The sequence below is a fragment of the Nelumbo lutea genome, chromosome 4, assembly GCF_056320005.1.
Source record: "Nelumbo lutea isolate HS-2025 chromosome 4, American lotus-T2T, whole genome shotgun sequence".
In the NCBI taxonomy this organism is placed as follows: domain Eukaryota; kingdom Viridiplantae; phylum Streptophyta; class Magnoliopsida; order Proteales; family Nelumbonaceae; genus Nelumbo; species Nelumbo lutea.
Genome location: NC_142687.1, coordinates 39,134,540 through 39,161,303, shown reverse-complemented (window position 1 = coordinate 39,161,303; position 26,764 = coordinate 39,134,540). Strand labels below are relative to the sequence as shown.

Below are 26,764 nucleotides of genomic sequence, written 5' to 3'. Positions count from 1 at the left end.
GTGAATATTTTACACTGAATTGCAATGCAGCTTATAGCACCTAGAGCCAAGGGGAAAACATTCAAATGACAAGCGTCAAGTGTACTACCTAATTTAATGTAAACATCTTTTCAATCTCTAGTCTTAAATTCTTAAAACTATGCAATTACTGAACTCCAAGTATAATGACCATGTGTGCCCAAATAATAAAGACATACCGAGTCCGAGTGCTTTTTCTTTTTTGATAGATAATATTGAGTGCTTATTATCCATCTATAGCAAGGCTCTACAGAATTGCTGAAACTATTATTGCTATGAATGTGTAGTATTGGAGAACACCTACACCTTAGCTTTAAGGCACTGGGCACGCAATAAACAGAAAAAATCCAGAATCGGTGTCCGGAAATCCAAAACCTGTATTCTACGCATCTAAAGAAATTCATGCATACAAGGAGTTTAAAATGTCACTCGAAGAATTTATTACAATTCCTTTTCAGTTCCTCAAACTGCTAGCTAGACAAAAAAAAATAAGAAAATTCTAGTGTTAACAATTCCTGTCTAGAACACTAGATCTTTTAATATTACATTACGCCTTCTATTCCCCATTTCACCTAAGCCTACTGAGCCACATCTGTACTGCACAAAAAGGAACAGGACAACAGAGGGCATACTAGAAACACAAGTAGTCAGCTTCTGAAAACTAAGCTGCATTGCTGCAGAAGTGCTCGAACGCTAAATTATCATCTCTCAGCCATCACTTTTGATTGGCTCTGTGTTAGATGCCTTCAAGGGTTCAGCATCAAGATTGCTATTAAGGTCATCTGCTCCAGACTCTTGTCCCTGATATTTCTTAAGTTTCTCCTGCATGGATACCACAATGTTTAAAATTATGGTATTTAAAAAAAACGAAGTTGTGAGTGTTAAAAAAAAAAGAAGGAACAGAACTATATACATTAGTCTTATCCTAGAAGGGATAATTAACAATTATTAGTGGTAGTGTACTTAGTCGATGAAAGCATTAAAACTTTAAAAGCAAATATTGAGAAAACAGGGATAAACTAGTTCAAGAAATTCCCATTGGGGAAAGAAAATAAATTAGATGAGATTTAAATGATCATGCAAGATATGATGAGTGCCTCGAGAAAAGCACTTTCAGGGTTTACAAGCATTTGCTATTGCAATAATGAATTGCAAATGGATCCAATAGCTAAACAATTTATTTTCTGACTAGAATAGCAGAGCGTCTAGTATGCAAAGAGTGGATTTTATCCCAAACAAAAGTTCTAACCACAGAACATAGATTATGGTTTTGGTTGTTTGCATTAAAAGATGGCTTTTCTTATGAAAGAAAAGAACAGAATAAGTGCTTTAAAATCAAATGGTGGGTCTAATGGGAGAAAATTAACATATATTAAAGATAAATTAAATTAATAACTGTAGGGAAATTGATGCAGATACAGAAGCAACGAAAGAATCCATGGGGTAACAAGTCAGTTTTCCAATTCATACAATTTCTGAATTTTTTTTCCCTTGTCTTCAAGGCAAGAACCTATTGGTTGTAAATTGGTCTACACTCTGTAAAGCTCAGCTTGTTGCAAAAGAATACACAAACATATGGGACTGATCTAGGAACTTTTGCTCCTATGCAAAAATGATAACCATCTGATTCAAGTTTCAATATCCTTGGCCGCTCATTTTTTCATGGCCCTTATAACAAATGGATGTCATTAATGCATTTCTAAATGATAATCTACAGGGGAAAATGTCTAAGGAATTCAATCCTAGTGTATTTATTCCTAGTAAGTGAAGGTGCAGACTTAGGAAATTGATCTATAGTTTGCACACCTTCACTCCTAGCATATCTATTCCTAGAAGCAAAGGTGTGCAGACTTAAGAAATTGATTGATGGTTTGAAACAATATTCAAGAGACTGGTTTGACAGATTCAAAAGAGTTATTTAAAAGGTGAGGTTAATACAATACACACTGAACATTCTCTTGATGAAAAGGGATGGTGGCTCTATTAACCCTCTTGGTTTTTTCTATTAATAACTCGTTATCCTTAAGAGAAAATACCCAAAATATCCAATATGCAATACCAAGCTACGAGTTTGAGATCAAGGATCCAATACTCAGGTATTTCTTGGGAATAGAGGTTGAGATTATGGAAGGACATCATCACTTCTTAAACAAAGTATGCCTCAGATATCTAAGGAGACAAGTAAGCTTGGAGCTAAGCCAATTGACATGCCTATAGATCCTAATCATAAGAGCCATGTGAATGATAACGATGAGAAAACAGATAAGGAGATGTATCTGGCAATATGTTGGCAAACTTTTATATCTTTTCGTTTTTATCAATTCTGTTATATCTTTGCATAGCATGATCGGATATTTCTTATGCAGTTAGCACGGTTGATCACCATATGCATCAAACTAGACAAGGGGTTGATCATTTCTAGCCTCGCCTGGCCTAACCCACAATATATGCATATATTATATATGTAGTATATATACATATGTGATATGTATTTTATTTTATATTATATTACATAAATATTGTAATATGGCATTTATGGTATATATTATATATAATATTTTACATACAAAGTAAAAGATATATTTTATACACATGTTAGGTGGAATATAATAATATAAAAATATTATATACATTCAATATGATATATTTAAAGCTATAAGCCCCAAAAGGCCAAAACCTAGCACGGGTGCAGCTAAGCCCACCTGGCAACATACACATCTAATATGTAATTTTGTGATAATCAAGTTGTAATAAATATCCACAACAATCATGTTGAACATGACATACAAAACATATAGAAGCAGACACTTCCATACATTAAAGGGTTACCAAGGATTGCTCACCATATGTGAAAATGTAATATTCATACCTAGCTTGAAGGGGGAGTGTTAAGAGGTGCCATCAGGAGCCACAATTGCCTTTCCATCTTTGTGCCAATGGAGGGTTAAGTTGTAATTGTACTTTTTTCGATAAGTAGGGCAAAGTTGTAATTGTCCCACGTTAGTATAACGTAAATGAGAACCATGCCCAATAATAAGGCCTCTCGTTCTCAAATTTCTTCTTCCTCTTCTCCTCTTCTTCGTCCCTCCACAAACCCATCACAAAATACTTAGCAGTTCACAGGTTAATACACCATAACCAATGTACAAGGCATAGTTGTCAAGGCGATGCCTAGGCGACAAGGCGCCCTTGGAGGCTCGCCTTGCCCAGTTGCCAAGCATTTTGTATATTTTCTTATAAAATACTTTTATGTTGTTACTTTTTTGAAATTATAATTATAAAATAGATGTCATTAAACAAAAATATTCATTTTTTATGTTTATAAACTAATTTCTTTTTATTATTTTCTTATTTGTCAGGGTTTAATCAACACAAACATCACTAACTGCTGTATTGAACCCTCAAAGACTTCAGAATCTAAACCAATAAGGGAAAAACGTAAAATTTTGTCAAATCAACACATTTCTTCTTCTTCCACCTTTTCTTTTCTTCTTTTACTATAACAAAAATAGGGGTTCAGTCCCCATATCTTTTTTTCTTTTCTTTCTTCTTTTTCTTCTCATAAATATGTTGATTTTCTAAACTTAAACATGAAGTTTATAATTTTCTTATGAAAATTATGGATAGTTAGTTGTTAAAAATGGTTATGGAACCTAGGAAACTACCCAAGGAGGCAAGGATATGTATTTTTTACTTTAAAAAATCCATCACCTAGGCAACGCCTAGGCAACCTAGCCTCGCCTTGGCACCTTGAAAACTATGGTTGGTAAGGTCTCCTGCCAGCCGTTGTTTAGCCCTTCAAAAGAAATTAAGAAAAAGACAGTAAAAAAGACGTAGAACCTACCTTTCCAACTTTGAAATGAGCTGCTTCATTCACTTCTGATTAATTTTATTCAGTTTCTATACCTCTTATCAGATTCTCTCCCACATTCACTTCTTTTAATGGGACAAATGCCAACTTATGCCGCATTCATTATAGTAGGCACAACCAAATTTTTTTCTTCCCTTTTTCTGGGGGGTGTAAGAAAACAGTTGGTCAAACAAACAGATAAAACTTAGGATAAGTGATAGATATTAACATGACAGTTTCTCACTGCAGAGATTTCAGGACCTCAAAACTTAATCTTTACCATTAAAAGAAAAAGTAAATCAAAACCACAGAAGAAACTCACAGTAAGAGAGGCATTCTCTGATGCTAGTTTCTCACATTCCTCCCGTAAACGTTCCAATTCTTCTCTAAGGGTACTGTTCTCCTCTTTTAATGTCTCCACACGGTGGGCAAGTTCTTCACACTCAGCCTGGGTACAGGTGAAAATTATTATCAATAGAAAAGTATTCATGTTAAATTAAAAAAACATAAACTATATAGCCACATTCCAACAATAATGTAAGAAACACAAAAGCAAAGCATCCGGCTATTTAATGGTTTGCAAGCAGTAAAGTATGGCTGACTGGCAGTGTATACTAAATAAGATAATTTTTCATACTAATGGTACAGAACATACTTAGATTGAGAAAGAACATAACATAAAGAAACTTCTACCTGTTTCCTGAGCCTTGAGCGCCGTGCTGATTCCCTGTTTGACTGTTTCCTCCGTTGCCTCTTAAGCTCTCTTTCATCCTGAGACAAAAAGTAACAACCTCAGAAACATGAATTCAAAGCGAAAAACAACCCAGAAGGAGGGCACACCTGTAACCAAGCTTCGGGATTTCCATCTCGAGATCCAATTTGATTTGAGGAAACTATGGCTGTTGAAGCAGGAATGACAGGGAGCTTCGCCCTAGTTGTAGCGCTAGAGGAGGGTGCAGCTGCTCCCCAGTAGTCCATGCCAATGTTTAAGTTTGTTGTTGGACCAGATACAGCAGCTGGTGGCATTGCCATAACCATACTTTGGTTCAACATAGCCTGAGCCGGAGGTGTCCGTGTAACCCTGCTTGACATACTGCACGCGGTGCTTCCATTCTGGGTTCCAGCTGCAATTCACACAATCACACAGTACTCAGAATAAAATTTTACAGCAAAGGAAAAGCATTAATATATCAGCAGGTCTTGAAGCTAAAAATTTACCATCAGCAGAACCTTGTTCACCAGATGGCTTTTGGTGAGAACCCTGTAGCAATTTAAACAGATGAGTATTGTGTATTTCTTGTTAGAAAACAGCAAAAGAAAAGTACTTTTTAGTTCACCAAGGAGATGATACTAGATCATGGGAACACCCGGCCACTTTTCATCAAGTACCAGTTTTATCTTTACTACATTTTCCCATCTTGTTCTTCCAAATTTCCTAATTTTACACCCTGTACTCCAATAGGTTTTCACTTGCCTACTTTTCCCCATCTCATCTGCCTACTCTCTCTTCACTCAAAAATATTTGCTTCAACTATTTACACTGTTACAGATCCTAATGAATACAAGCTCTTCGTTGCTAACCGAGCACAGGAAATGCTATGTCAAAATGACAGCATGCACTGCCAAAGACTACATTACCACAGGTAGAATATAGCTTCCCATGCCTCATTTTATGTGTGTAATTGTTATTGGGGCGGCAGGGAGGCAGAGCTGTGCATCAAGGATCAGGTAACTTAATATCATCTGATATACTTTTGTCTTATCATAATGTGCTCACTGCTCAATCATGTCATTGAAGGAGACATCCAAGATGAATAGAAACAAGTTCTGGAATGTGTCCAAGTTAACACTTTTTTTTCCAGAGGTTTCATATTGTTTTAATTGAGTACTTATATTTCACAAAAGTGTTCTGTTTACTCTCAGAAAAGTTGCTTCTTAGTTAGTATCAGTGGGTGAATACTATATTGACCAATGGGCCATTGCTTGGTGAAAAGGTGAAGGCTCAGGCTGACAAGCATGAGAACACAAGCATGGTACCATATTTTTTTCTTTTTTTTTTTCTTTTTCATTTACCAACTCTCTTACATAAGAGTAATTTTGAACTAAATGGCATTGGCCTGATCTTAAAAGAGAGCTATATTTTAATGGTACCAAATATGAACTTTGATGGCGGCATAGTTTTCAAGGCGCCAAGGCAAGGCTAGGAGACAGGGGGGAGCGCCTTGTCGCCTATACGCCTACGCAATGGATTTTTTAAAGTAAAAACATGTATCCTAGGGTAGTTCCCTAGGTTCCATAATCACATTTCCTTAATAAATATCCATAATTTTCATAAGAAAAGTATAAACTTCATGTTGAAGTATAGAAAATCAATATATTCCAACATATTCATGAGAAGAAAAATAAGAAAGAAAATAAAATTCAAAAAATATAGGGGCTGAACCCCTATTTCTGTTATATGAAAAGAAGAAAAGAAAAGGTGGAAAAAGAAGAAGAAATCAGTATATAAACACACAAAATTAGTAAAGAAAAAGAAGAAATGTATTGATTGGACAACATTTTATTTTCTTCCTTACTTATTGGTTTGGGTTTTGAAGTCTTTGAGGGTTCAATACAGCATTTAGCAATGTTTGTGTTGATTAAACCCTAACAAATAAGAAAATAATAAAAAGAAATTAGTAATATAAACACACAAAATGAATATTTTAGTTTAAAAATGTATATTTTATAATTATAAACAAAAAAATTAAGAATATAAAAGTTTTTTATAACATGCTATAGAAAACTGCTTGGCGATTAGGCGAGGCATTGTCGCTTAGGCATCGCCTTGACAACTATGGATGGCGGACCAGCAAACAAATGGCTGAAATACCTTCTTTGGAAACCTAAAGTAAGATTTATATGAATAACCAAAAGAAAACAAGGATTGTTGGATGGGTTGTAGATAAGGTTTCAAGGCTTAAATAGCAGCAATTGGATGTTGTATGCAAGTAAACCTAGAGGAGTAAAAAGTAATGGTGAAATAAAGGGGGAATAATGTTTTGAGAATGATGATTTTTTTTTCTTTTGACGTGTTTTTTATGAAAAAGGATTTTATTATTTCAACAATTCAAGCTAATACAAACATCACCTGGAGCAGCGTAAGTGTTGAGAACAATGACTTTATCACATGGTAATTCACCTTGTTTGGTTTTAATACTTGGTTTAAATATAACTGGCAAGTAGAGCTGGACAAAAGAGTGCTTAAAACTTTAAGGAAAATCAGGGGAACTACGTCCAAGCTGTGTTGTTTATGGATTGCATAAACCAAATAACAAATATGACCAAAAAAGAAAGGAACATATAGAGGGAAGAAGAAAAATAAGAGAGATAGAAGAAAGATATTGAGGATCTTCCTCATTGCATAGCTTCTCACTATATGAGCTATACTTGCACAGGTTTTCGGAGTTGGTCTAATGCAAAATCTTAAATTTCCTCGGAAAAAGAAAAATAAGAGAGATGAAAGGAATGATTTGATAACGTAGAAAAGAATTAAGAAAAATTTAAAAAAAAACACTAACCTGAAAGGCTGAAGTTAATAATTGAGACCCAATAAATAAAGCCCAACAAGCACAAAAGAAGCATACTATGGAAAAGCAAATACTCTAGCTAAGCAAGAGGTTTCAAGGGACCACTTACTCTGGACTCAGGTGTGATCTGGTGTTGAGTTCTAGGAGAGGCCACACCTTGCACCTCCCGGGTGGATATTTCTAACATTGTTTTCAGTATTAATAAAATTTTCTTACTATTTATTAAAAAAATATATATATATATATTAATTATTGAATTGAGATACAGCCTAATAGAGTCAGCACCATTAGGTTTCCCTAGGAATTGGCACCAAACAGCATAATGCAAGAAACAATTCATAATCCATCCATCATCTCAAAACTCAAAAGAATTTCTACAGAGATATTATTAGATAAATATTATAACTTCTTGAGACCTAAAAGGCATTTATTTACCTAATATATAAACTAAACATAGAAATACTTGCTAACAAAGAAAAAACATCCAAATCTAATTCTTCATCATCATCTAAGCCTTATCCCAACTATATGGAATCAGCTACATGAATCCTGTTTTGCCATTCCATTCTGTTTAGTGTCATATCCATCGTTAAATTATAAGAGCTTTGAACATTTTTTACTACTTTAACCCATATCCTTTATGGTCTGCCCCATGCCCTTCTAGACCTTTCAACTTCCGACAGATCGCTTCTTCTAACCAAATTCTATCTCAATATCTATCAATTCTTAAAGATGCAATTAAACATTTACTTGATTTGATTAAGAGAATCACTACTCAACATATAAGACCCACTAGAGACTTTGTCAGACTTTTTAAATGGCCCTAATTCATCAGCTTATGGTCCAAGTAAGCAACTTATCGGGCTTAAGCTTGCCTTACTTGATTTGATTAAGAGAATCACTACTCAACATATAAGACCCACTAGAGACTTTGTCAGACTTTTTAAATGGCCCTAATTCATCAGCTTATGGTCCAAGTAAGCAACTTATCGGGCTTAAGCTTGCCGGTGCAACATTCTAAGCCCATGAAATTTAGCTGAATTTACATCCATTTGTGGAAACCAAATTGCTATTCCATCTTGACAATCACATTAAATCCCATAAGTAGAAAGATAAATGAATGGATTTGGCTTCCTTCTCTTGGATTTTAGCCCCCCACATCAATCTTATATTCAGGTCTATCCAATTTCAGACAGGCTATAGTCAGCCACACTTTTAAATCTTGAGACCCCATCCAAAGTACGCAACTCTTTGGAGAATTAGAATGAAAAAAAAAAGGAAAAAAGAAAGCCTTTCTATCAGCACTAAAGAAAGCAAATAGAATCTTCTACCAAGCGAATGAAAGAGAAATAAAGCCAAGACCAGCAAAAGACACCGACAAAAATAGGTAAATTTGACATCTTTCTTGGTGTTCAAATTTGTTATTATAGCTGACATTCCAATCTGCAATACTAACCACTTTGAAATGGTATCTAAAGTAAACACCTTGTTTTGATAAGAAACTATCTCAAGTCCACACCTTTATTAACTCAAATTACACATATTGCTTCAGAACATCACATCTTTCATACAGGGGTGATCATTTCCAACCTGACCCAGCCCACAAATTCCTAGGTTCTTGACATAAATTTTATGTTCAATCCCAAATGACTTTCACCATAAACTGGACCAGGCCTGAGCCCAATACTTCTATGTATGTATGTCTTCAAGCACGCATGCTTCTAGGCCCAGCCCAAAATTTCTAGTCCAGGCCTGGATGCCTTGCGGTCCCAGCCCAAGCTCATGCAGGGCTAGGCCTGGCCAATGAGCTTATATTCCAGAATTTAGACCTGGTGTGTTGGCAGGGCCAGGGCTTTCATGAAGCCCCTTATACCAGAAACATGGCTCGGCCCGCCCATGATCATCCCTACTCTCATTTCTCCCATATTGAGCGTATAGGATGTTCCATTTATGCTCTTTTTTTATGAATGATAATAAATTTATTAATTCAGAAGCAGATTTAGAGTGAGTTCATACAACATCCCAGGGAGAGGCGCAAGCTGCAGCCCCTCCTTGAACCTTACAAGTAAACTAGGAAAGAAAAGCAAGAATCACAAAAGACCCCAAAGCAATTCTTCCCTATTTACCCCGTGATTGTCTAACACATCTGACAAAGTATGTGCTGATCTCCCCACCCACTATACAGTGACCAACATATTCATTGTCAACCAACTACTTCATTTCATTCTTGTAACGCCACATTGCCTCTTCAGGATTTTTCAACCAACCCACCACCACTTTGGAATCCCCCTCGATTGTTAGGTGTTGTACCCCCAGCTGGTTTGCAAATTGCACCCCTTGTACAGCAGCTAAAAGTTGTGCCCTGATGGAGTCCCCAATTCCCAAGGGACCTGAGTAGAGCAACAAAATCTCTCCCTTATCAATGCTCAAAACAACCCCCCTCCATTCTGGATAATCCTGGATTACCCATGCTACTACTATCAAAGTTCAACTTCAGTAAGCCTTCGGATGGAGGAGACCAGACCAGCTTGTAATTGATTTGTCCTTTAGAGATGAACACCTCGCTACTGCTGACCAATTTCTCCAAAGGTCATTAAAGGAGAATAGATGAAAGATTTCCAAGGTCTTCAGCCAAGGTATTGCCCTATTTAACACATAGACTTTCAATTCCAGACTACTCCTTTCCTTTTCTTGAAAAATTCTAATATTCCTTTATTCCCAAAGAGTCCAAATCAAGGCAGCACGAACACATCTCAACATAATTCTCCCTATTGTTGTATGCCAATAAAAGGTAGAAAGGTTGAAGAGCATGTGAACTTCTGCTAGTAGACTCCAACTACTCCCAAACAACGAAAGTAGCCAAGCCCAAAGATTTGAAGAAAAGGGACAAGATATTAATAGGTGGTAACAATCCTCACCGTGAGCTCTACAAAGGATACACCAATTAGGAGAAATACAAAGGAAAGGTCTACTCTTTTATAGGTTATCTAGAGTGTTTACTTTCCTTTAAAGGTGCGTCTCCTACCCAAATATGCTCCCAAAAAATGAACAGCGTTGCCAGAACAAACTTCATACCAGATAAAATTAAGGAATTCAGGAAGGGTGTTGTGAATGGCCTTCCAAGGTGCTGCTAGGTTAGACTGCTTTGATACACCAGCATCCCAGCATCCCATCCATTCTCTGACCTCCCATGAATGCTTCCCACCACCTCATGCCACAATCTCTCTCTTTCCAATAACCATCACCACAACCATTTTCCTAACAGAGCTTGATGTTTTCCAGTTACCCTCCCAAGTCCAAAATCCCCCTCTTTTTTACTTCTACACACAATTTCCCAAATAACCAAGTGATCCTTTTTTTCTTGTCCCGGCTCCCATAAAAATCTCTCATCAACTTCTCCAGTTTCTTAGCTTCCCTAACTGGTATCCTAAAAGAAGACAAAAATTAGGTAGGCAAGTTAGCCAAAGTAGCTCTTATTAGGGTAATTCTCCCTCCTAAAGAGACATAATTCCTCTTCCATGAGGCTAATCTCTTGTCAAACTTTTCTATCACTGGGTCCAAAATCTACTCTCCCTAGGATTTGCCCCTAAAGGAAGCACAAGTATGACATAGGCCAAGCAGAGGTGGAACACTCAAGACACAGCAATAGCCTCGACCTCCCCTACCTCTAAATTTATACCTGCTATGCAGCTCTTTTCCAATTTTTTTCTCAAATTAGAAATACTTTCAAATCATTTGATTAGCTCCTTTATGCTTGCTATCTTTTCGCTAAAACCTCCTTCACGAAAGATCATTAGGTCATCTACAAACTGAAGGTGGGTGACGGGGATTTGGTGTCTCCCTATTCTCCAACCCCTAATGGCATCTTCACTGTCAGCCTTAGTAATGATCCTACTAATCACATCAGCTACTAAGGTAAAAAGAAGGGTGACAGTGGATCCCATTGCCTGACACCCCTACAAGCTGGAAAAAAGTCCCTCACCATACCATTTACCAGAATAAAGTTGTGACAAGTACTGATACACCCAAAAATCCAACTACACCACTTGTCCCCAAATCCATAGTTTCGCATAACCTTTAATAGAAACTCCCGATCCACCAAACCATAGGGCTTGTCAAGATCCAATTTACAAATGAAACCTCTCTTCCTAGACCTTTTCATTTCCTCCACACACTCATTCGCAATTAAGATCTGATCTATTATTTGTCACCCTCGAATGAAAGCCCCTTGGGTTTCACTAATGATAGAAGGGAGGACTGTTTTGATCCTCAACAAGAGCACTTTAGCCAAAATTTTATAAATGCTTGTCACCAGACTAATAGGACTATAATCTTTTGGGTGGTTGGTATCATTCTTCTTAAGTATCAAGGCCAAAAAGGTGGCATTGATTCTAGGGCTTATAATGTGATTGTTTGCAAATTCCTTAAAGACTTCAACTAAATCCCGTTTCAACACCTCCCAACAGTCTTGATAAAAACCCATTGTAAAGCCATCTGGACCTGGAGCCTTCGATCTATCCATTAGAAAGACAGCTTTCTTAATCTCTTCTTCCTCGAAATCCCTTTCCAGTCACCTTGCCACTCCGTCGTCAATTCTTGGCCATTCCACCCCTTCCATGACTACTCTCTCACTCAAAGGTCTTCTATAAATCGATTTGAAGTGGTCCAAAAATTTTCTAGCTATGTCATCCTGGTTGGTAATCACCCCCTCTCATATCTCTAGTTTGGTCACAAGATTCTTTTTTCGTCTCCCATTTGCCAAATCATGGAAAAATCTAGTGTTCCCATCGCCTTTCTTAATCCACTTGTGTCTAGATTTTTGTCTCCAACTGATTTCTTCCGTCAGTAACACCTCTTCCAAATCCTTTTTCAAATGTCTTCTTAACACTCTGCCGCCCTCGATCAACCCATTTTGAGATTCCTTTACATCCAAGTTTTCTATTCGAGAGATTTTGCACAATTTTTGCTCCTCAAGTATACCAAATTGATCTCTATTCCACTCTTATATTTTTTTTATGAATGATAATAAATTTATTAATTCAGAAGCAGATTTAGAGTGAGTTCATACAACATCCCAGGAAGAGGCGCGAGCTGCAGCCCCTACTTGAATCTTACAAGTAAACTAGGAAAGAAAAGCAAGAATCACAACTGACCCCAAAACAATTCTTCCCTATTTACCCCTTGCTTAACTAACACATCTGACAAAGTATTTGTTGATCTCCCCACCCACTGTACAGTGACCAACATATTCCTTGTCAACCAACTAAATTTCTTCATTTCAATTTTGTAACGCCACATAGCCTCTTCAGGATTTTTTAACCAACCCACCACCACTTTGGAATCCCCCTCGATTGTTAGGTGTTGTACCCCCAGCTGGTTTGCAAATTGCACCCCTTGTACAGCAGCTAAAAGTTCTACCCTGATGGAGTCCCCAATTCCCAAGGGACCTGAGTAGAGCAACAAAATCTCTCCCTTCTCATTTCTCAAAGCACCCCCCATTCTGGATAATCCTGGATTACCCATGCTACTTCCATCAAAGTTCAACTTCAGTGACCTTCGGATGGAGGAGACCAGCTTGTAATTGATTTGTCCTTTAGAGATGAACACCTCGCTACTGCTGACCAATTTCTCCAAAGGTCATTAAAGGAGAATTGATGAAAGATTTCCAAGGTCTTCAGCCAAGGTATTGCCCTATTTAACACAGTCTTTCAATTCCTGATTGTTCCTTTCCTTTTCTTGAAAAATTCTAATATTCCTTTCTTCCCAAAGAGTCCAAATCAAGGCAGCATGAGCACATCCCCACATAATTCTCCCTATTGTTGTAGGCGAATAAAAGGTAGAATGGTTGAAGAACAAGTGAACTTCTGTTGGTAGACTCCAACTACTCACAAACAACAAAAGTAGCCAAGCCCAAAGGTCTGCAGAAAAGGGACAAGATATTAATAGGTGATAACAATCATCACTGTGAGCTCTACAAATGATACACCAATTAAGAGAAATACAGAGGAAAGGTCTTCTCTTTTGTAGGTTATCTAGAGTGTTTACTTTCCCATGGAATACTTCCCAACAAAATGCCATAATTTTTTGGGGAACTGGCCTACACCAAATTTCTTTTGACGGAAAGGGTTGTTGAGTAGAAAGTTGAGAGATGGACTTGAAGAAAGAAGCACAAGTGAAGGTTCCATTGGGTTTAGGAGTCCATACCCTCTTATCTGGCTTGGAGGGATCCAAACAAACCTGATTAAGACAACCAATCAAGACAGAAAGAGATTCAATTTCATCTTCCCTAAGTCCTCTACGAAACCCAAAATCCCAAGTTGGATCTAAGGGTGTTCCCAAAGATAAGACAAATTTTGAGACCACCTCTTTTATGTACAACGAAACAGAAAATAGCGAAAGGAACAGATCCTTTAAAGGTGTGTCTCCTAGAACAAACTTCATACCTAATAAAATTGAGGAATTGAGGAAGGGTGTTGTAAATGGCCTTCCAAGGTGCTGCTAGGTTAGGCTGCCTTGATACACCAGCATCCCATCCATTCTCTAACCTCCCATGAATGCTTCCCACCACCTCATGCCACAATCTCCCTTTCCAATGGCCATTGCCACAACCATTTCCCTAACAGAGCTTGATTTTTTCCAATTACCCTCCCAAGTCCCAAACCCCCCTCTTCTTTACTTCTACACACAATTTCCCAATTAACCAAGTGATCCTTTTTTTCTTGTCCCAACTCCATACGAAATCGATCATCAACTTCCTGTTTCCTAGCTTCCCTAACTGGTATCCTAAAAACAGACAAAAAATAGGTAGGTAAGTTAGCCAAGGTAGCTCTTATTAAGGTAATTCTCCCTCCTAAAGAGACACAATTCCTCTTCCATGAGGCTAATCTCTTCTCAAACTTTCCTATCATTGGGTCCAAAATCTACTCTCCCTAGGATTTGCCCCTAAAGGAAACCCTAAATATGGCATAGGCCAAGCAGAGGTGGAACACTCAAGACACTCCGCAATAGCCTCGACCTCCCCTACCTCCAAATTTATACCCGCTATGCAACTCTTTTCCAAATTTATTCTCAAATTAGAAATACTTTCAAATCCTTTGATTATCTCCTTTAGGTTTGCTACCTGTTCGCTAAAACCTCCTTCACAAAAGATCATTAGGTCATCTGCAATCTGAAGGTGGGTGACGAGGACTTGGTGTCTCCCTATTCTCCAATCCCTAATGGCATCTTCACTGCCAGCCTTAGTAATGATCCTACTAATCACATCAGATACTAAGGTAAAAAGGAAGGGTGAGAGTGGATCTCCTTGCCTAACACTCCTGCAAGCTGAAAAAAAGTCCTCACCATACCATTTAACAGAATAGAGTAGTGACAAGTACTGATACACCCAAAAATCCAACTACACCACTTGTCCCCAAATCCAAAGTTTCGCATAACCTCTAATAGAGACTTCCAGTCCACCAAATCATAGGCCTTTTCAAGATCCAATTTACAAATGAAACCTCTCTTCCTAGACCTTTTCATTTCCTCCACACACTCATTCGCAATTAAGATCTAATATGTTATTTGTCGCCCTTGAATGAAAGCCCCCTGGGTTTCACTAATGATAGAAAGAAGGGAGGATTGTTTTGATCCTCAACGAGAGCACTTTAGCCAGAATTTTATAGATGCTTGTCACCAGACTAATAGGCCTATAATCTTTTGGGTGGTTGGCATCATTCTTCTTAGGTATCAAGGCCAAAAAGATGGCATTGATTCCAGGGATTATAATGTGATTGTCTGCAAATTCCTTAAAGACTTCAACTAAATCCTCTTTCAACACCTCCCAACAGTCTTGAAAAAACCCATTGTAAAGACATCTGGACTTGGAGCCTTGGATCTATCCAATAGAAAGATAGCTTTCTTAACATCTTCCTCCTCGAAATCCCTTTCCAGTCACCTTGCCACTCCGTCATCAAATTCTTGGTCATTCCACCCCTTCCACGACTACTCTTTCACTCAAAGGTTTTCTATAAATCGATTTGAAGTGGTTCACAAATTTTCTGGCCATGTCATCCTGGTTGGTTATCACCTCCTCTCCTTCCTATCTCTAGCTTGGTCACAAGATCTTTCTTCGTCTCCCATTTGCCAAATCATGGAAAAATCTAGTGTTCCCATCACCTTCCTTAATCCACTTGTGTCTAGATTTTTGTCTCCAACCAATTTCTTCCCTCAGTAACACCTCTTCCAAATCCTTTTTCAATTGTCTTCTTAACACTCTGGCCTCCTCAGTCAACCCATTTTCAGATTCCTTTACATCCAAGTTTTCTATTCGTGAGATTAGGCACAATTTTTGCTCCTCAATTCTACCAAAATGATCTCCATTCCACTCTTTTATTTTAGCTTTCAACCTTTTTAATTTCTTATGAAACTTGACCCCCTTCCATCTTAACCCCCTCTCCTCCTCACCCCACCATTCCTTCACTCTTTTCACAAAATCTGGATGGGTAAGCCACATATTTTCAAAACTAAAAGGTTTGGGTCCTATAGGAGAAAACTCAGTACCTATCTGGATAGGACAGTGATCGGAAGTGACCCTAGGTAACGCTCTAGCAACCAAGTCTTCCAAACTATTCTCCCAGGCAATGTTAAATAAGAACCTGTCCAACTTCGAACACAAAGGGGTTTCCTGAAGGTTGGACCAAGTGTAACTGGCTTGCGGCAAAGGTATTTCCTTAAAATCACATTCTTCAATAAAACCATTAAATTTCCTCATGCTTGTTGTAATTACCTATTGGGGATTGTTGGTTTCATCAAAGAATCTAATGACATTAAAATCCCCACCCAAGCACCAAGGGCCATCCCATAGCCCCTTGATTGCATATAGTTCCTCCCACATCTCATTCCTCTCTCTAAAGGAATTAGGGCCATAAACATTGGTTAAGACCCATACACACCCATTCTCTACATTCTTACACTTAATGGAAACTGAGAATCTACCTATCAATGCTTCCACTACTTCCACCACATCCTTCACAGTGTTACGATCCCCCCCAAGGCTCCCCAAGAAGGAGACAAGCTCCAACCTAAACCTCTAGACCTCCAAAAACTCCTCACCCATCTCCCATCTAATTCTATCATTTTGGATTCTTGTAACAGCACAATATCGGGTTTTTCCCTTCTGAGTAGGTCTTTGATCACCCTTCTCTTTCTTGCACTCCCTAACCCTCTTACATTCCAGCTAATAATTTTCATCAAGACAAAATAGCAAAAAAACCCATGAAAAGGCCATAATCTCCTCATTTTAGGCCCTTCTTCCTATCCCCTCTACCACTAAATTCTAAATCCCCTCAATGTCTAAAATTAGCCTTTCCACTTCAGATCTTTTTTTCTTCTTTGTTCTTCCCACCCCCTTCCTAATACAACAATCATCCTTTTCCTTTTCTCCATCCTTTCCAGCTAATGTCTGAGGAAGAATTTTACCCTGCTCACACTTATTTTGGCTATAGCATCTCTCTAAGAATCCTTCCTTTTTTTTAGTTCCTCCATCATTGTACAGATCAACTCCCAAATTCTGTCCGCCTCTCCCTTACTACTTCCTTCCATCACCCCCTCTCCTCCTTCCACTATCACCCTCTCTCTTGCATCAGAACCTCCTAGATGGGAAGCTAGAATATCTATTACATGGCATAGCAGACAAATCAGTACCTAAAAAAGAATTGACACCCATACCTGGTAGGACGGGGGTAGGACTAGAATCACTGGAATTGAATTGCTGACAGGCGACAAATGGTTTTAAGGCCTTTCCCTTTTTTGGACAAAGTTGTGAAGTAGACATAGTGAAAGAATCACTTCCTGACAGCCTACCCACTTGGAAAACATTTCTCTATGTTTCCAACACTAGAATACCCACATCCGTCCTCACGGCCGATTCTTGTCCCTCTCCACCAACATCCTATAATTAGACCTATTCATGGGTTGGGTGGCCCGATGGGCCTGCTCGGCCTCCGGATGGGCTTGAACATGGTTATAGGCCCGCGGGCTTAAACTCGGGCCAAAAATCCCGGCCCGCAATAAATTCGAGCCGGGCTCGGATTTTGTCAAAATAGCCCAACCCGACCTAAGCCTAGACCTAAAAAACCCTAATCGAATAGCCCATCTTTTTATTATCTCTTTGCCTCTTTCCCTCTTCTTTTTCTAGTCGAGCCCTTCTTCTCCAAACTCCACATCCTCCACACTCCACAGTGACGCGACGAACGTTCACCGACGCAATAACTCCGGCAACGACGGTGAGTTTGATGCAAAGTTGCGAACTAATGAGGGATCTCTATCAAAGTGTGATAGTGAGCTTGAGATTTTGCGCCTGAATTGTTCGATTGAAAGGAGGGATGCGGGGTAGAAGAAGATAGACGCTTAATCTCGTCTATCAACTCATCCCTCCTCCCAGTCACGTGCTTACTTAAAGGGTCCCTTGGCCCATCTGTCTTGTAATGGGCCTTGGGCTCAAAAATTGTAATATAAGAACCCATCTTTAAAACCTTTACTTGAGTTGCCTTCTCCGGCCCAACAGAAAAGGGATCCAATCGACTGGGCCCATTTTCTAAGTCTTTTCCTCCCACGTGACCTCTTAACAAGTCATCCCCCCTGTTTTAATGGTCAAACCAGCAACCCTCCCTATCTAAGGTTGCTGGTTCAACCCTCTCCCTTTAAACATTGGTATATTTTTGTCTTTTTCCCCTTACACCACCTGCACAAAAGATTTACCATTTGTCATAGCCTTTTCTTGCTTTCTACAGGTTTGACCTTCCATCTACCCCAAAGCTTTTTGGCTTCCCAGAATTTGTTGGCCCTTTTTAGTGAAACATTCCTTCCCATTTGAATTAACCAATCTCACAAGTCCACATAATGCTTCTTCTTCCTCCCCCTCCCCTCCTACCAAACGAGCCTCCTTCCACAGCCCTGCTTCAATGGAGGATGCTGGCCACACAGAGACAAAACTCCCCTCTGTTCGTACCTCTACCTTTTGTGGAATGTCTTTTGGCTCCACACCACTTAGCAAGATTGCTACTGAATAAAGATCACCCCAGAAAGCTCCTTTCAAGATTCCTCCACACAACACTGCTATACACTCTACTACTACTTGTTTCCACAAATGACATGGCAAGCCTATTACACACACCACCACACCATCTTCGACAAATAAATCTGTGGAGTTGGATATTGGATTCCATTTAAAGACTGAATGAATGATCCGAAATCAGCCTGAATATTGATAGCTGATATTTCCAATTCATTCTCTACTGGATCTAGGAGGGCTTTACAGTTACCGAAGGGGTTACTATGAAGACACTCTTCAGCTTCAACCTAGTTGCCAGCAAGTCAGCTACCCTCCTCCAATCATTAACCTTTTCCTTGGCTTGTATCACAAACTTACTATCCACTCTTCTCTCTCTAGACCTCCCACCATTCTGTATTGGCCTTTTGTTTTTGTCATGACCACTGGCCCTTGTTCTACCCTACTGTTGCTGAGATATGCCTTCTCCACCCTTATGGAGGGTTTTTTATCATTTGCTACTCTTTGAGCTAAAAACTCTTTGAGCAACCAGTCAACTTCCCCCCATCCTTGGCTCTGTTTTACTGCTGGTAGATACACCAGTTGCTTTCGTCCCTTACCAAAAAATTCAGACAAAGCTATGAAGAAGCCTTTTCTATTCCTCTTACATTCAACAATATATCTTCTCCCTTCTAATGTACTAAAATCCTGCCAGTTTATCTGCTTACCATTTGAACAAGCTCCAGCTATGAACTCTCTTAGCCACTCGATCACTTCTAATCCTTCCAGCAATATTGTACCATTTTTCGCTTCCCTTACCTTCCCCTTGATTCTCATCTCTTCAAACAGGAAATTTTTTGCTTCTATCTTCAAGGATCTCCTCCACTGACCTGCCTACACGAACTCCATTCCCTTGCCTTCTTGAAAACTAATCAAGAAGCATTCTTCTGTTCTTCATAAACTTACCTAAATGCAAAAGGCTTCAAAGGGTAGGGAGTAGGAACCTGGAGAATTCAGTTTTCTTGGGCCCATTTCCATTTATGCTCTTTTCATCTAAATAAAATCAGCACCTTTTGGATTGTCACCATGACGTCTGCACTAGTGTTGATTTGATAATATTTTTTATGAATGCATCATTAAATAAATGCAACCAGTTAGACAAATGATTACAATTTTTTTCCTATCTAATTCACAGGGGATAGTTGGCAATGATTAACAATTATTTTACAGTTCTTTTTTTGATAAGTAAAGAGTCATTTTACAATTTGCACGTGCCAAGCCAAACTAGTACTCTAATAACATGAAAGCTCAAATTCCTCACATGAAATATTACATCAAGCGAGGAATCTTACATAAGAATATTGTTAGAAAAATAAAAAGACTGCAAATATGCAATATCTTATCAAGTTTATCCCTTCTGTTAGATTCACATTAAATACAGAGAATAGAACTTGTCAATTTCTCAGAGCAGCTTGATGAAACTTCATAATACTCACATTTTGGGAATTGGCATCGCTTCCTTCACTAGAACCATCACTCCCACTTTCAGCACTGCAAACCATTGGTCCGGACATAATAAAAATTCATTCCAACAAGTTTCAAAATAATTTAGAATATTTGCAAGAACTCAGAGCTGTTTTACCTCTGTGATAAGCCACCATTGGCAGATGCTCCAGATGTTTTCCCTGTGTCGTTACCCTTGCTTGCAAGCATATCCAAGTTTGCTGAGCTTCCTTTTGATCTCCTTACAGGAATCTTGCTCTTATGTTCACTTGGTTTACCATCAGCAGCCCCAGGAACCTGAAATATGCCACAATCTTTTCATTTGTATGTCATGTTGAGTTTGCACAAAATAGAAAATTAAATAGTGACTTATGCTAAAGAGAACTATTTAATGGTTTTGAACTTTTGAAGGCACTTTATAGTGGGCATTGACAATATGAAATAAACATATACAATTCAATCCAGCATTTATGAAATTAACCAAGAGAATAACCTAAATTCTGGAGAATCAGAGACACTATTAAAATGGAGAACTGGTAATTGACAATATGTCCCCCAAATCCCCAGTACACAGAAAAGGTGTCAAATACTCACAGAAGCTTCAGCCATTCCATTTGGGGAAGGCACTGCATAGGGGCCATATGGATGGGATCCCTGCAAAGATGTACAAAGAAATGAAGATGAGATGGAGAAATGATGATCAAGAAGGGTGTGAACAGATTAGATGGTACATAACTCTAATGTAAGAATGTCATTAGATGGCATAACTCCTAAAATTTCAAGATTAAAAGGCAAAAAAAAGAAGCATGGAACAATGGCAGGAAGTACCGGAGGGATGGATGGATGGGCATATACTCCCCCGTGTGTATACATGGTAACATATGGTGGTGGCGGTGTGCCATATGGAGGGATTATGTGCTGCAGGGAGAAGAAGTGTTACAGGAACTCCACAATTAAAGAAAAACACATCCAGCCTAGGACTTCCAAGTTCCAATGTGACACTAACCCAAGTTAAGGTTCAATCGAACCCCATCCCTGAACTTCTGTGTGCCAAGTTTGGTAATTCCAACACAGAACCTACCAAGTCCAATTATCAAAATAATAAATAAGGACATCTGAAATACCTGTCCCCACATGTATGGATGAGCTTGAGGACTGGATGCAACAGGAGAATGGAAAAACCCAGGTGGGGGAATCGGAGGGGTTCCAGCAGAATTATAATAAGCCTACACGCCAGTAAAGCATATGCTATAGGATTGAAGGAAACTTCAACTAGAAAACAGAAAAGGCAAAAATAGAAATGGCAATACAAGTTAAGACCCTTATCACCTGAAATGAAGCCCAATCAGGGAATACAGTGGCAGTACTGCTAGCAGGAGGCTGCTCCTGAACAACCAAAAATAATAACAATGATTATGAAACAACAAAAGGAAATTCAACTGCATAAACTTATGAATGACAAATTGTGCTAACTCATGCAGACCTGTGCTGAAGATGACTTTGGTGTCTTTGTTGGAGTATCAGTCTCAGCATTCCCCATGTTTGTAAGGTTGATCAATGCTTTACATGTCACCCATACTTATTACTAATAAGCAGAAAGTATACCTGAAAATTGACCCAATAAATGTGAAAAAGAACCAAACATCTGAAACAAACTTCATGAACGGAGAAAATTGATGGCTTTTTATGCCAGAAAAGAGGTATTTATTAACAATTGCAAAATATTGAAGAAAACATTCTGTTACCATTTTTTTATCACTGGTGAATGATTTGCCAATATGAGAATTCAAAAGAAGTACAATAATTCATAACATGAGCCAGGAAGATAGAAGCAACTCAACTCAACAAGACTTATCCCGTAAAACAAACATCACAAAATTCCTAAATGCAAGGGCAAGAATAGAGATGCAATTCTAAAACTTTTTTTTGATAAAATGCAATTCTGATTTCTAAAACATATTAATTAAGGTCACCTATTGGATAAAATCTTTGGAAGCATTTAATTTTACCACGGATGGCATTCTTAGAAACTAGTTGATTGTGGCCTCCCCTACAGCAAAAAGGATAAAGCTTCACCACAATGGAACCCTCTTACAGAGAGAAACATAAATCAGATGGATGTAGCCTTGGCAACCCAGGTTTTTCTAGAGTTGGAGGAGTCTTCGGAAATAGGGAAGGAAACATATTATCACTCTATTCAGGCCCCATTGGCGTAGGTGATTCCATAAGGGTAGAATTAAAGGCTGTCTTGCAGAGACTAACATTGACCAAATTTCTTAACTTCAAGATATTTTGGTAAAAGGAAATTCAGAAATAACCAATGCCTGGATTAAGTTTTAGAGCAGGATCTTGGAGATAATAGACATATGCTAAGGAAAACTGTTACATTCTCAGTGGAAATTGGAAGACAATACAAGTGGACTGCAAAGTCGGCCAGCTCCTTAGCAGATGGACTGGCAAAACCCCAGGTCAACAGGAATCAAATGTCTTGGGTACTATATCAAATGGGAAAGGGGATTGTGTAATCTATGGGGAGTTGGCTGACACTAACAACCCAAAAAGGACTGCAAGACACTTAACCTTTGTAATTATCTAAATTCAAATTACTAAATTGTTTTCACTATTACCAATAAAGAAACGACACAAAATTCATAAAAATAAATAAAAAACTATATCAAGTAGCCACCCAGCTGATGACCAGTTAGTGTTTTCTTTCCAAATAGAAAATGACTGTTAGATACAACATTCTTGGCTACCCAGCTTGGCTTTTGTTACTAATAAATAAAAATGTATTACATGGATACCTCAAAAAGAGTGCCATACCTGTGTCGGACACATTGGACACAACACAACACTTGATGGAACACTTCTCTGTTGAATTTGTAATACAAGTAAAGAACCTCAAACTCTAGGAGATAGGATAAAATTTTAGCATGAATTACTTATTTGTTATACTGATAATTTAGTATAATCAGTTTTTTTTTTTGAAAGAAGGTAGAGGTATATTAATAGTGTTGTGGTAAGTAATAAAGTACATTAATATTATAAAGAAGTAAAAAAATCATGTATAACAAGATGCTGTACACAGGGATTATACAAAATCTGCCCTTGCAGCACTATACCCCTAGACCCTGCTTTACAAAAAGAGTATCATGCACAAAAAAGGAATTATAACCCATACTTTTAACCAGCTTATGACCAGCAAGGGAAACATTTTTTAGGATAATTAGCAAAGAAAACATTTTCCCAAAATCTTTTGGAAAACAGAATCAATAGAGCTGCTTTTGTTCTTAAATGGGCATTTCTTTCATGCCATATGCACCAAAAAACCGCAGCAGGATATTCCAGGACAGCTTTCCTTTTTTTACTCAAACCTTCTACCCTCCAACCCTTACAAACTCCACTGATCCTAATCGGCAGCTTTTCACTTCAAACAGACTCCATCAATTATATATTATTTTAATTGTTTTTGTGTGTTTGCATTGATTTATGGTTTTTTTTATTTGTAACTGAGGTTTTCTTTATAGAATAATACATATATGTGTGTATGATAAAATGCCAAGTATCCAAATACTGTAGGTTATCCATGCTACCTGTCCCATATTCCTTTTACTTTTTAAATTACATTGTCAAACATTTCCCCTAGGAATGATCCCCTAATATAAGGGTCTTCTCTTTACACCTAGTTTAGCCAATACATCTTCCATATAGTCACGTGACCTCTGAACCCAAATGAATCCAACTTCCCAATTTCTAGCTAGATTCCTGATTTCTCTCAGAATGCATTATATTGTCATTCTCCCACATCATTGCTTTTGAGCCACCACAGTATGACCTTTGAATCCCCCTCTACTAGTCTAGCAGCTGATTATAGTTGAGGTCTCTTCTTATTCTTAATCTTTGAAGTACATCCAACAGTTTGTTCTTATTGAGTTACTCCACCCTATAGGTCCTGAAAATAATGCTGCAACTATGCCCATTAATGTATCTAAATAGAACCTAAATGTATGGTTGTCCAGTATTTTCCATACTGCACCCATCAAAGTTCAACTTGGGATTATTTGCTAGAGGAGGTGACCAAGTTGGAAATACCAAACTATTGGCAGGGGATGAAGATGATGAATATCTTGCCAGCTTGGCAGCCTCTTTTTTTATTGATTAGATTAAAAAAACATATACAACAAGAAATTGTGGGCAGAAGGATAAGCCCGAGAGAAGAAAACCACTAATTACAAACCAGCCCAGAATAAGCTCGGCAGCCTCTTATCATATCATCCTTCAAAAAGGCTTGAAAATAGGTAGGGTTTTCGCCCAATAAGCCACCTTTACCATGATACTCCCAATCAATGATTCCCTAGTTTGAGTAACTTCATTGAAAATTCAAGCATTGCTTTCCTTTCAAACTGACGAACTGCATTGATTATTGCTTTAACACTATAGAGATTTTCTTTTCCAATAATTATTCCATTACTCAAATAACATTAAAATGTAATACTGAAACTAAGGCTTAAAGGTTAAAGTGTACAAAGTCCCCCAATCCTATTTTTTTGGGGCTAACCAAGACCAAGTCCAACCTTCTAAAGCACTGTTCGCATGGCTCTCTGTTATCAATAGTAAAATATTCTGACCTCCTTCCCAAGAATCAAGACAAGTGCATTTTGATCATCTTAGAAAATATCAATAGTAAAATATTCTGACCTCCTCCCCAAGAATCAAGACAAGTGCATTTTGATCATCTTAGAAAATATCAACTTCTATTACATCCTCAATCCTTCATGTATATGTATCAAGTATGACAAAGCACATTGAAAAGTGTAATAATAAATAAACCAACAAGCATACCCCCATATATGTGTCTGATCATTTGAAGAGGAGCATAGTATAGCCAACTATAGCATATAATCATTATCTCACACACTTAAGAATATTCAACATTGCTGTATCCTATAAATTCAGCATACTTAATTACAAACTACAATATATCTTCAAAAGCCTCTTAGTTTTATTTGCTTTAGTGATGTTTGGGGACATGCTACCTCCCCGTCTTCTGTAGCCCTTTTCTGTTTTATCAAAGAACAGTATCTTATCAACTCAAACTTTAGCATCATCACATCTGAAACTTAAAAGGATTGATTCCTCACGAACTAGCAGGAGACCTTACCAACCAGCCGGTTGGCACCTTGCTTGTTTCTTTGTACTGTTCCTCATGCCTAATTGGGCAGATCAGGTTTTCCTCTTGATCATTAATAAAATATGTTAATTTTTATCAAACAATATCCCAAAATTTGTGATCAAGTAGCATACCCCCTACACAGTAAGCTCCTTCTCTCCCAATAAGATTTTTGGCCACGATGCTCCTATTATCTTCAAAAATATTACATATTTTACAAAGCTGATATTAAGTCCAACATATCCAAAGGTCAAAGAAAATAAAATTTTGAGCAGCAAGTAGTTTGATATTGCCCTGATTTCCGACACAAGAGTATACAACAAATTCATGTCAACAGAGATAAACTCATCATGGAAAAATGGCTTGGACTAGCTGATTTTCCATACCATAACCAGTTCGTTGGTTCATGTTAGAGGTGCATCTTGGAACAGATTGAGTTGAGCATTTATTAAATTTTAAATATAAAACCAATTTATAGGTTCCATATTTTGGAAGGTGAGAAGGTCAACATAATTCCTTTTCTTCTAAACATTATTCATAGCGTTTTCAAACGTGAAGACCTAAAACATGAGGTACAAACCAGAATGCTAGAGGCATAAGCCTCTGGAGCATGGGTTCTCAGTTATTAAATTCCATTTACAATTTCTAACAGCAAAAAATCGTACTCAAATATACTACTGACAATCAAATTATGACACCATCCTTGAACTCTTATTCCAATAACCAAGTTCCCAAGGTACAAGTTCCAATTCCCAAATCACATTTAAATAAACAAAAGACAACACCATTCGTGTAAGGTATATGAGAATCATAGAAAAAGAACGCTCGAAGTACCAGTAAATTAACCAAAATTAAGGGCAAACATTTTTTTTTTTGTTCAATTTCAAGTGAAGCATAAATTCTAAGTACTAATTTACTAACACTTACTTCGCTTCTACTTCTCGCAAGTAAAACTCTAATTTTTATAAAATATTAGGGCTGGGGAGGAGCCCCTATTTTCCTGAATGAGCAGAAAAGGCCGGAAAGGAAGGGGTAAAACCCCCCTTGTTCTCTGAGAACAACCTGAAGAAGAGGATGTCAACCCCTTTCTTCCATCTATAACAGAAAAGAAGAAGAGTTGTTTTGTTATTTGACTGAGAAGAACCTGTAATAGTTGCTCCCCCACATTGTTTGCAGTCGCTCCTCACCGTTCTCCCACCATATTTGCTTCTTCTCAGTCAAGTAGCAAGCCCTAATATTCGGTGAGAAGAAGAATAATAAAAATAAAGGCGGAGACCATGTTTTCTGAGAACTCCAAGAAGAAAAGCTCAGCCCCTTTTCCTCTCTGTAACAGAAGACAAAAAACCCTTGCAGCCCAAAAGAATTTTAAAAAAAAGAATACAGTACCTGCAACGGTCTCCCCACCACGTCCTCTCTCTCTCTCTCTCTCTCTCTCTCTCTCTCTCTCTCTCTCTCTCTCTCTCTCGCTTCTTCTCAGTAAGGGAGCAAAGCAAGCCCTAAACCTCGTTGGTGTTTCGAGAACGGGAGACGAACCGGTCGTTTTACTCTGAGAGTTTTTTGTTGTAAAAGGAGCGTTTGCACAAATACGGTGGATTATGTGTGAAAAGAGGAGACCTCGCAGAGAC

General features: G+C 38.1%; 1 protein-coding gene across 3 annotated transcripts; it reads right to left on the bottom strand.

Moving 5' to 3' along the window:
• Window positions 1-375: 375 nt before the first annotated feature.
• Window positions 376-26,764, bottom strand: LOC148855320 (bZIP transcription factor 1-B-like). 3 transcript variants are annotated; one of them, XM_088983332.1, is made up of 14 exons: window positions 26,526-26,764; window positions 26,284-26,370; window positions 21,453-21,574; window positions 21,299-21,355; window positions 21,094-21,195; window positions 20,798-20,887; window positions 20,564-20,623; window positions 20,109-20,266; window positions 19,963-20,017; window positions 5,087-5,129; window positions 4,709-4,992; window positions 4,562-4,639; window positions 4,191-4,316; window positions 376-840 (listed from the first exon to the last, which is right to left on the bottom strand). In XM_088983332.1, the coding sequence occupies exons 3-14, from the start codon at window positions 21,507-21,509 to the stop codon at window positions 727-729; spliced, it is 1,224 nt and encodes a 407-aa protein (XP_088839458.1). In that variant the 5' UTR covers window positions 21,510-21,574; window positions 26,284-26,370; window positions 26,526-26,764; the 3' UTR covers window positions 376-726. The 3 variants fall into 3 exon arrangements, with proteins under 3 accessions (XP_088839458.1, XP_088839459.1, XP_088839460.1); XM_088983333.1 differs by having other exon boundaries at window positions 26,067-26,370; window positions 26,526-26,687; XM_088983334.1 differs by lacking the exon at window positions 26,284-26,370.